The sequence below is a fragment of the Aotus nancymaae genome, unplaced genomic scaffold (assembly GCF_030222135.1).
Source record: "Aotus nancymaae isolate 86718 unplaced genomic scaffold, 86718_ANA_hifiasm-v0.15.2.pri h1tg000014l, whole genome shotgun sequence".
Classification (NCBI taxonomy): Eukaryota; Metazoa; Chordata; class Mammalia; order Primates; family Aotidae; genus Aotus; species Aotus nancymaae.
In genome coordinates, this window is record NW_026988425.1 from 75799879 (window position 1) to 75812072 (window position 12194).

The window sequence follows — 12194 nt, forward strand, 5'->3', positions numbered from 1 at the left end:
TGAGATTCAAGACAATCATTTAGGATTTATGTTAGAGTTCAAAGTTTTGTTTCTTTTGGTAGATAAAAACAGAGTTGGTTTTCAATCGTATTTCCTGCTTTCCAAAAAACAAGGTTTGAAAAGAATCCCCCCAGATTTACATAGGTTTACAGTTGCAAACTGGAGGATGATGCCTTTGATATTACAGAATACCTGTATCTATACACTGGTAAATTCTGCTTGGAAAGGACCTGAATAGCTAAACGAAAGGTGACGATGATTAATGTTTAAGATACTATCCATTGTTCTCTCTTTTGTTATATTATTAGGCTTAAATACTTTGGAGTTAATGATTGGTCACTTAACTAACAGAGCCTTTGAAAGCACAGAGGTCAACTAACTCTGTCTCCCAAAGTCTGGCAACTAAGCCTTCCTTTTCTGGTAAGATTTAAACACTTTCGTTGGTGACATTCATGGACAAACATAAGTAAACACTGTATTTAAAATGGGCTATTGCCCTGTGATGGAGTAGAACTTCTCAAGACACGTGATTCTTTTAAGGGAAAGAATTAATGACTGTAGTAGGCTATTTTTTCACCACCCACCTAGAGAAACTAGTTAGGACTGACAAACACTCATTGTTGGGAGTTACTGGCTCTGGTCTGAGAAAATATGCTGATTGTTACATAGGTCTGTAATTCACCAGAAAACACAAAGCGTGTACTCTCACTGATTTGGAATCAGAAAAAGGGGGATTAGAATTGAATGCCTTGGCCAAGCTCCATTTCAATTAGTGAATTTTTGGAGTTTCCTCTTGTAGCCTAGACTTGGTAAATTACATAGATATAAAGTCTCTCTCTCTCTCTCTCTCTCTCTCTCTCTCTCTCTCTCTCTCTCTCTCTCTCTCTGTGTGTGTGTGTGTGTGTGTGTATACACAGGGTTTTTAGACACTGCTAAGTTCTTACCATTGAATGTTTTAGAGGTGTTTCAGTGGTCAGTATAAAGAATCTTTGTTTAATGTGTCAGTTCTGTTTCCTGAAACATCTCTGGGTAGATTTACCATCTATAAAAGGGTACAAATGTATATACTTCTTTCTATATCTATATACATCCTACCTTATTCTTCCAAGGATTTTAAGAGGTGTTTATGTCTATAAAATAAGATTACATATTTCGCAGTAAACACATATGTGATAAATTATAATCTTTTTTTAATTAAATTATTGATTTGATATTACCTGAGGAATAGTGGAATGAGCACTAGACTTGGAATCAGAAAGTTTGAGTTGGACTCACCAGCTGAGGAAACCAAGTAAAGATACTGCTTTTGGACCTTTAGTGTCACAATCTATTAAATGAATATGCAGTTATAAAGATCAAAAGAGTAACTACTTGGAAAAACTGTACAGAAAAGGGATGATAATATGCATGTGAGATTCAAATTGATCTCATTCTGTAATTTTGATGATAACTGCATTACCCAAGCCATATCGTTCCTACTAAATCTATAAAATAAATCAGAGAGGGGCATATTGTTTTAAAAATTGTTTAGTTTCATTAATCGGAAGACAGATTCCAGAAATTGACTCAAATGAACTTGGACAGTCAGTGGAAAAGAAGAATTATGCAGTAAATGGTTTTAGGACAATTGATGGGTCCACTCAAAATAAGACTCAGTCTCTAACTGATTTCTCATCTTAAAAGAAATTTAAAATTAATCAAATATGAAATGTAGGTGATACCTTTTAAAAATGATGAAAGTAAATCATAGGATTAAAAAAATAGGAATAGAGAAAACCGTTCCAAGCAAAACGTAAAACCCAGTAGCCATTCTTGGAAATATTGACTAAGTAGCAATTAAATTACACAAAAGCAAGTAACACATTTGGAAAACATTTATGACATATGAGAGATAAAGAGTTAATATCTCTTGATATTCCATGGACTTTTATAAATAACTTTGAAAAGTCCACATCTATCAAAATATGAGCAAAAATTATATACAGATAGTGGCAGAAAGAGACATATAAAATTATATAAAAAATCGCTCAGCCTCATCTGTAATTAAATAAATGGTAATTAAAACACCAATGATATGTTGTACCATTTTTTCACCAATCAGAGGAATAACACAAAAAATTTGTTTTCATTTTTGTTTTTGAGATGGAGTCTCGCTCTGTCACTTAGGCTGGAGAGCAGTGGCATGATCTCAGCTCACTGCAACCTCCACCTCCTGGGTTCCAGCAATTCTCCTGTGTCAGCCTCCCTAGTAGCTGGGATTACAGGCACCCGCCACCATGCCTGGCTAATTTTCATGTTTTTAGTAAAGATGGGGTTTCACCATGTTGGCCATGGCAGCTGGTCTCAAACTCCTGATCTCATGTGATACACCCACCTTGGCCTCCCAAAGTGTTGGGATTACAGGCATGAGCCACCATGCCTGGCAAAAAGAATGTAAAAAAACTTTGATGCAAGTTTATGTTGTCCGGGTTGCAGAGAAACTGGGTCTCTCATATACTATGGTGGAAATGTAAGTAGATTCCTCCACTTTAAAAAATAATTTGGCAATCACATTTTTTTGATTTTTTTATCAAAAATTTTTAAAACATGTATATACTCTATGATCCAGCAATTCCACTTCTTGACATTATTATATGGATGGATATTGGTACCAATGTCACTCAAGACAAATGGACAAGGATATTCTTTGCAGCATTGATTCTAAGAACAAATATCTGGAAACAGTGTAAAGGCTCATCATAGGGAACTGTTTAAATAGAAGTTGTTGTATCCACCTAATGGAAAACTATGCAACTGTCAAAAATAACGTGGAAAAATTGTATTTGCTGATTTGGAACATTCTCCAAAATATATTGTATTTTAAGTGAAAAAAGTAATCTACAAAATCTACTATATAAACTACAAAACTGTTTATATAGTTTACATCTAATTATGTAAAATGGGTGTATATTAATTCCTTTAACAAATATTTATTGAGTGTTCTAGACATTGTGGATACAGGAGTGAACAAAACATCAAAGACTGCTCTGTTAAAACCTTTACTATGGTAGGTAGAGAAAGGCAATTCCCAATCACATATGCAAAATGGCTATATGTGCTATGATGAAAATAGAGCATAGGAAAGGGAATGGAGTACAGTTTGTCTTAGGTAGAGTGATGAGAAAGGAGTTCACAAGGTAGAGAACAGAGGAGTGCTAAGGTGCAACAATGTGGAAAAGCTTAGCCACATCCAGGTTCAGGAATCCAGTTTCAGGTTAGTAATAAATTCATGTGACGCTATTACTTGTATGAAACAAATTCATGAAATTTCCCATCTAAATCATGTGATTTCTTTCTGCGTTATGATGATTCTTTCTGTGAGAAAGAACCAAGGAGCAATATGATACGTGATGCTCATTACATCCACTTTGTAGCCGAAGTATCCTAGAGAGTTGGTTGTCTAGGGGAACTAATTAGCAGAATGGGCAGAATGGTAGACAAAACCACCGTGTCTGTGTCCTCAGGTCACCCTTGTCAGCTGGGCTTCCTCAAAATCAAGGGAGAATACTAAATATCTATTTAATAGAATCTGGACTTTCTCTCTGAGGCTGCCCATCCCTGGAGTGTCCCTTATCCTCCCTGCAGACATTTCTGATGGATAGGCGTTCTACTGACCTTGTCATTTATGTATCCTAGGCAATGAAAAGTCTCAGTACCCTGTACCTGGATTGTTCAATGACTTACTTCCCTTCTCAATGACTTCACTGGAGTAGAAGGCTAAATATAGGCACTGGCTCTCATATCTCCCAGGTCTTTCCAGGCAGACAGACTTGTTATCACTAGCAGACATGGAAAAGTGGAAGAATGGAAATAGAGATTTGGAGTGGTGCTAAAACAAAGACAGAGGCTTCAGAAAGCTTTCCATTTAATAAGGTCAAATGTAGAAGACAAAAGACGAAACTTAATGACCAAGGATAGGCATCTAGCTTTGAGAAAATTAGAGAAATGGAATGAATGCCTTGGACTCCAAGGAAGAGGCAATGGAAATGTAGTTCTAAGGCAGCTAAAGTCAATAAAGCCCTCTGATGTATTTACTATAGAAACAAATGATCATCCTTTAATTCAAGGGTTGCAAACTTAGGTGACTACAGGGGCCAGGCATGGAGTGGAAATGGTAAGAGACTAAGAAGAGGAGTAATGGCCTTGAGCACACAGACCCAAGGGCGGTGACTGTTGCTTGGTTAGTGCTCATGACCAGCCAGCTGAAATATAGACTTAGTGTTGCTAAACCTTCTGATTTTTTGAAAGAAGTTAGAGATCTGATATTTAGTGTAAACATTCTAATTTTTAAATTGAGTAACTTATTCAAACATATTTATGCAACTTACTCAAATGTATTTAAAACATGTCTGATCTCTTCTTTGTATTCTTACCTAGTCTTAGAGGTAATCTTAGGGAAAGAGATGCGTATATTATACCTATATAGATGGAGGACCATTCTCCCCTCCCCATCAAAAGACTAAATATTTTATAAGGATTAAGTGTGACACAAAGAGTTAGACTTTTGAGTATTTAAATTGAGTAGGCAACGCAAATGCAGAAGATCCTTCCCTGGGTCAGGATCACATCTCTGGTTTTTTTAAAATGGGATTTGACTCTCTAGATATTGATGAACATCATATTATTGGGTCATGGCAAATCTTCAGGTAGACCGATTCAAAAGTGTTCAAAAGTATTCCAGGTGTTAAGAAATTTTTGGCACTGAGTTTCAGATGTGTTCCTGCATAAGAAATAGAGGCATTGATCATGTATTTGGTCTGCAAACATTCCTCAAGGATCTACTCTGAACCTGGCACTGAAGAAGTATTGTGGGAATTATTAAGTTGAATAAAGTACTAGCTCTGCCTTCCGGAAGCCTACTGATCTACAGAGGAGATCAGACATGTTTACAGATAACGATTTGAAGTACATAGCAGTAAGTTATAGGACAATTTATTCTAAGCATAAAGTGCATATTGCTATTATAGTGGTAACCTAGGTTATGATTTTTATAATTTTCAAATGCAAGAGCTTCAAATACTATTCTTTTTACTCTTAGTGATATGAAACCTGTGTTAGAACATTTACAGAAAGTCTGAATTAGTAATTTTTATAATAAATATTGAGTACTTAATGTATCTCACTGAGATTTATTTTACATACATTATTTTATCAATTTTTATGATCGCTTTAGTAAGTACTAATTTTCACTACTAAGTAGCTACAGAAAATGAGGTTTAGAGAGACATAGTGTTTTACCCAAAGAATATGAGTAGAGAATGCAGAACTTGAATTCTGGGCTATTTGACAGTGGAGCCCAGACTTTTAAAATTACACTTATAAAGATTTCCTGGAAAAAAAAAATAAAAAAATTGAGAACACATTTTCTTGAAGGAAAGTAGGAAATTATTGTTTATAAGTACAATTAAAGAAAGTGTTCTTATTTGGATTCAGTTAATACTCATGGAATGGATTTTCTTTAACACCTTTTTATGATGCAATCCAATCTTTTACTTTGACTGTGCAATTGATACCTTTATTTTTCCTTGAAATACTTTAATAGCATAGAGATATAGATGTGTACTTCATGCTTGCTCCGCTGTCTTATAAGAAATCCAGAAATGTAGAAACATTATGGCATTTCCCAGTGAGTGGTTAACAAAGTCTATTAGCATATCCTAGTGATTATATGATAAATAACAAACTTAATTATCAAGGTTAATTTAGGATTATCAGTTGTATGCTTTTCATTGTGAATTATCAGTTGGTCTATAGATGGAAAATATAAGATGTATAATGTATATTTATATTTATGTATAAGATGTATAATGTGTAATTTTAAAAATGCTCTTCAGGAAATATCTAGAATTATAGAATTTTAAAATTTTGTTTTAAAAAGGTCTAATCCTTATTTCAAAATACATAAAGAAATCAAATGCAAAAAAATTAAGAAAATATCTTAATTAAATGCTGTACAAATCCAAGCCCAATTTGTGTTCAAGATCAGTTTCATAATTTATGACTGATTTCAGCATTTGCTTCTTTCAATCTAGGTTTGCTAAATAATATGGAATTTATTTTCCAAGGAAGTTATTGAGGGACCCAACTAAAAATATATGTATCAGTTAAGATGTTTTCAGCTGTAAGTAACAAAAAGTCACGATTTTATTGGGTTTAAATGATAATGACATTTATAATCTCATAAAATGAAGTTCAAAGGCATGGTCCACTCTAGGTCTAATTCTTAAGGACTTATGGCTTGCCTTTGGTGATTCTTTCTCAGCTTCATTTCCAGAGACTATTTCATTAACTCATGGATGCAAAATCCCTACAACAGTTCCAGCAGAAATATTCCAGCATGATAATGTCCAGAGAAGAAAACTGACCACCTCTTCCTTTTTCTCTCTTCTCAGGATAAATCTATCTTTCCCAGGGGCCCTTCCCTAGAGGAAGAGATCCTCTCACATCTCACTAGCCAAAACTATATCACATACTGTTCCAAACCCAATCATTGGAAAAGGAAATAGGACCACTATAATTAACTTAGGATATCAGGATCATCCCTCGGGCTGGGGTTTGACCCAGGATCCTATATGGCTGAGGGTTCCATTCCAACTAGAACGGAACCAGAGTTGTGTTAGAAAGGAGAAACAGGTGACTATTATAGAATAGTTCTAAATGCTACCAAGAAGGGCACAACTGTAGAGACCAAATAATCTTTTGCCATTCTTCTGGAAGTTGGCACTTTGATTTCTAGATGGTCCCCCAACACTGGTACTTATTCTCTTCATAATTATAGCTGCCTTGAAATTTGCACTGGAAGGGATCACTCTGAGACCCAGATTGTTAAATGTCTTTCCCAAAGTCATGCAATAAATTAAATGGCAAAGCCGGGGCAGTTTCTTGACTCAGTACAGGTTATTTTCTTTTATTCTTCACTCTTGAGACTTCAGAACTATTGGTACTACTTTAAAATTCATGGCAAGAACTGGTCACTTTTGTAATTAACACCTCCTTATAATACATTTATTTTGTTTGTTTAGCCAGCTAGAAACTACATGGAGCCTGCGCTTTAGAAAGCCAGCTGAAGCCCTTATTCTCTGTTTTGGTATTAGGTACATGAACCACCAATTGATTTCTTCTCACCTTACCCTTGATGAAGCTGTTTTTCTTTCAACATCTCTCCCTAGTGCTCCCCATCTTCCGTTGCTCATTATAATCAGCTTTCTGTTTCTAAATAGACTTTGTGGTCACCCATTTCTCTTTGTGCCCCCTCCTAGCCACTAGTTACTTGAGCTGTGGTCTCTATTGTTCTTTCTACAGCCTACCCACTGGTGGTTGTCACACACATCCACATTGTTTTATGTTCCCAAACTATTCTGGAGTGATTTTGGTAATGTTGCATTGGATGAGATTCAAACTAATAATTAAAGCATCAAAATAACTTCTGCTATTACAGGTTTCCTCCTGTTTTTACAATCCAAGAGGAGCTACTTCTTGTATTACACACAATGCACAAAAAGCATGTGATTTATTACCTGCTATAAACCTGACTGCTTGTGATTTACTTTGTGTTTTTGTTCATTTCTAGGCCAAGATGTTGATAAATATAAAGAGCATCTTATGGATGTGTTCAACTTTAATAGCAACCCATGCGCTACATAAAGGTGAGTGTGCTAACAGTTTCTTTGCTGCTAATTGAAATAAAAATGTGAGTCCTGGAGAATGAAATGGCAATGTGGAATCACTGGAATAAAAGATTGATTTAAAAAATCTATTAAGTGCTGAAAACTATTAGTTAAAATATTATTGGACTAAAAACTTTGATTTTAAATAAAGTCAAAACAAAATAATAAGTAGGGTGCTAAAGATGCAAGTGGACTTTCGGTAACTTCCCTAATTACTTTCAGGCTCCGCAAAAAAGCTCACATATGGTATTGGGCATATTTAAAAATTCCAACAGTATTTCTCAAACTTTCCTATGTAAAAAAAGAAACACTATTAAACACCCAGCAGGCTAGAATTTGAAAAGAGTTGAGAATATAAAGAGAAAGCTGACAACCATATTTTTGCCTTTACTTCCTTTTCTTTTCTTTCTTAAGAAAGTGATTGGGTATGCATGTGTCCTAGTTTTTTAATTTCAAAGTTTATATTCCTCTAATGAGGTTGCTATAATTCCAAGTTTATTATTTAATATTTTCAAGGTAATATATCAAGGAATTTGAAGAAAGATACTATCCAACAGTTTCACTCATCTGCTTCTGTTTAGTGTACCTCTCCAGACTCAGATTCCATTTCTTCTTCATACTTACATTATGCTTTAGACTCATCTTTTATGGTTTTCCAGATGAATTCCTTTTGCTAAAGTTTAAGTATCACTCTATCTATTATCCATCTATTCATTTACCCATTTATTCATCCATTTATTTACTCATCCATCTGTCCATCATCCATCCATCCATTCATCTGTCCATCCATCTTTCCATCTGTTTGTTTATCCATTCCTCCATCCATCCATCCATCCATCCACCCACCCATTTTCCCACTCATCCATTCATTTGTTCACTCATTGATGATATTTTTTGAATACCTTCTTTGTGTCAGGTATTATTCTGGATATCCAGGAATATACCCATGGATGACTCATGATTGGCCTATTTTTCATTAAACTTAATCCTCTAGTTATAGGAGACCAGCAATAAACCAGTAAACAAACAATCCAGCTATTTTCAAATTGATGAACATAAAACAGAATGACATCTTAGAGAGTGACTTGGGTTGGGGGAAGTTGATAAGACCTCCTTGAGAAAATAACGTTTAAACTGAAATGAGAATGATGACAAACCAGCCAGCCAAGATCTGTAAGTTAGGAAGAAACATAGTGTGTTTGAACAGCAGAAAGGTCACTGCAGTTGTAGAGTAGTGATCAAGTGCAAAGTAGGAGATATGGACAGAGAGATTAGCAGAAACCAACTCATCTAAATAATATTGACACCTTATACTTGAATAGAACTCCCGGGAACTGTTTTAAGTGCTTAACACTAACTCATTGAAACATTCATTACCCATGTATTCTTTTGAGGAAACTGAAGTACCAAGAGAGGCTAAGCAGGTTGCTCAAAGGCCCAAACCCTGTAAGAAGCAAAGCTAGGAGATGAACCAATTCTTGGGGGTGTGTATTCTTCACCACCATGTTATACTTCTAATCTATATGAAACATTGTAGGCTTTAAAAAAGTCTATATTTTATTCCAAGTGCAATAGGAAGCATTGAAGGGTTTCAGCAAAGAAAGATGTGAATTGATGAATGTTTTAAATATTCAATTTTTGATAATCTATGCAGATTTGATTGTAGGAGAGCAAGAATAACAGCAGAGATATTATCTAGGAGGTTATTGTAGTAGCCTGTGCATGAAGTGGGGTAATTTAGATCAGGTGGCAGTAGAGATAGAAAGAAGTGAATTGGATAAGTGGAGATGGAGGAGTCAGACCTACTGATAGATTGGATGGGGTGTGTAGTAAGGGCATGAGAAAAGTCAAGGATAAATTGACTCCTGGGATGGTTCTATTTCCTCTTTTCACCTCTGGCTTCCCCTTTCTAGCCAATTTACAAGCTCCTCCTTGGCCGGGTGCAATGGCTCACACCTGTAATCTGAGCACTTTGGGAGGCCAAAGTTAGAGGATTGATTGAACCCAGGAGTTCAAGACCCTGCCATCTCTACAAAAATTTAAAAAAATTATCCGAGCATGGTGGCTCAAGCCTGTAGTTCCAGCTACTGGGAAGGCTGAGGCAGGAGAATTGTTGAGTGCAGGAGGTCGAGGCTGCAGTGAGCCATGATCACACCACTGCAGTCCAGCATGGGTATCAAAGTGAGATCCTATCTCAATAACAAATAGATTAAAAAATCCCTCCTCCATGTTCCCCTTGTCACCTGTGCTGTTACAGATATAATAATATCTACCACGTTCTTGGGAAAAGTTATTGCTTTTCTTACCAAGTAGACTACTGTAAACTGCAAAAAGGCCTTTCATCTTCTAGCAGAGTGCCTGACACACTGACAGCACTTAATCATTTTATATGTTGCCTAATGAGTGAGTGAATGAATGAATAAATGAATAAATAAATAAATAAATAAATTCCACAGTGAACCACCTGGATGGTTTTTAGAATCCAGGCTCCACCACTCAGATCATGAAGACACACCAATCAGATGGTGAAGCCTAAGAGTTGTCTTCCTCGAAGTTTTTGGGAGATGAAGGTGAAAGTTACAGAGAGGAAAGGAAAACAGCATCCAGTGAAGATGGAGAAAGGGATATGAAAAGGAGAGTGGCATTTGGATGGGGAGAATTGGAAGGGAATTTACAGGGAAAGTAGCAGGCAACCATCCCTCAGCTCAACTTTAGACTTTCCACTTAAAGGAAGAACTCATGCAATGAAGAACAACTTGTGGTATAGCTGCTTTACAGTGTTTACAGAAACAATTATAACAGCCAACAACACTGAGTAATTTCTGCATGTCTGTACCGATTCTTTGTAAATCCATGATCACTATTAATAGATGTAATTAGTTTGGGGCTAATTTCAGGAGAATTTTTTTATATGAGAGGTGAAAGTTGCAAATATACGATCCCATAAAACGGATTTTCTGGGTTTGTAGTGGAAAACACAGTCGTAACTATTGTTGAGTCAATACATCAACATCTTAAGGTTTTCTCTGTTTATTTCTAGTCACAGAAGAGGCCAACGACTAACACCTCATCTATTGTTATTGTCTTTATTTTAACCCAGGAAGAACTATTTCTTTTAACAATACACATTATGTTATCTTATAAACTGTCCTAATCATTGATTCTCTACCATTGGCTTAGTTATTTTGATGTTCCCCTAACAGTAGCCTCACCTAGAGGCTACTATTAACTTGTTGACCATATTTTCATGAAGCGAGCATTGCTTGTGCATTAACAACAACTTCCATTATTACCAACACATTGTCTAGCCTAATTAATAGAGGAAACATAGTCATGCACAGTCATGAATAAGTGAATGAACTACATATTGATATTGTCACTTCAAAGAGTGATATATTCCCATATTCTCAATTTGACATTTATTTGGCCAAGGTGTGTGTGTGTGTTTGCCCAAATTGTGCAGATAGAATTTACATCATCCTTACTCTAAAGAATCTACTGACAGAGAATGAGGAGTAATTGATTATTCATTATTTAGTGATTTCTCCCTTACTGTGCTCATTTGGACCACAAACCATCTGGTAACAGTGAACGTTTTATTAGGATTCATTTGTATTACTTGAATTGTAGGCATTTCAGACCAATTCCTGCAGGTAGCAGATTTCTTTTAAACATGCATACTCTATAAACATTATACTCTGAACTACTGAATTTCTTTCTTAAAATATTTAGATTTAGTGAATTTTGTTTTCATGACCCAGCGCATTAAGACCCAAGATTTAATACACAAAAGATTTGACCACATAGCTTTTTGTTGATCCTGTTAAGATTGCATTCCCATGAACATATATTTATGTCCAACCAAAGCTATTAATTTTCTTATATATATAAACATTTAGAACAATAAATAGTCGTTGGCGAATTGCTTTTTAACATTATTTTGTTCCAACATAGCTTTTCTTTACAGCACAGCTATTTAGCAATACTCTGTGTTTCAGAAACTGCCCTGTTGGATAGATGGGGTTGAATCTCATGTCTGCTCATATATTCTTAAAATTGTGAAGAGAAATATAATTTGGTAAGAAATACTAAAGAATTGGAAGACAGTTATTTTAAGCTAATTTTAAAGGAGGTAATAAAGAGTTTCAAAATACATACCAGAATTGAAGTTGATGATAAAGCTGTTTATTTTTCCATTTAAAAATAGTACTTTATTTGTGGCAAAGTTAGTCATCTAAATAATTCTTCAGGAAGGAAGATGAGATTTTCTAGAACATATGATGAATATAAAATTGGAGATTTTTAGATCACAAAATTCTCACTCTTTCTCTTCTTAGAACCGTATCTTTGTGTTATTATCATCTCACTAATTAGGTCCAAATTAAAGGAATATGAAATAGGTAGAAGGTACTTTCAGAGAGTCCTCTGTGAACTTTATGAATTTCTTAAAAAGATCATGAAATTACTAAAAGATTTTAGTTCAGATAG

The 12194-nt window shown here is 35.2% G+C and overlaps 1 protein-coding gene across 5 annotated transcripts in view; it reads left to right on the forward strand.

Annotated features, from left to right (window-relative positions):
• The window catches only part of VCAN (versican), a 110828-nt gene that overhangs the window by 4220 nt on the left and 94414 nt on the right, over positions 1–12194 (forward strand). For 3 of the 5 annotated variants that reach the window (XM_012477605.3, XM_012477602.3, XM_012477604.3), the window contains exon 2: positions 7610–7685. In XM_012477605.3, coding sequence (XP_012333028.2) covers positions 7616–7685 — 70 coding nt within the window. In that variant the 5' untranslated portion in view covers positions 7610–7615. Of the gene's footprint in view, positions 1–4320; positions 4955–7609; positions 7686–12194 lie in introns of those variants that run through there. The other 2 variants (XM_012477601.3, XM_012477603.3) reach the window with 2 other exon arrangements.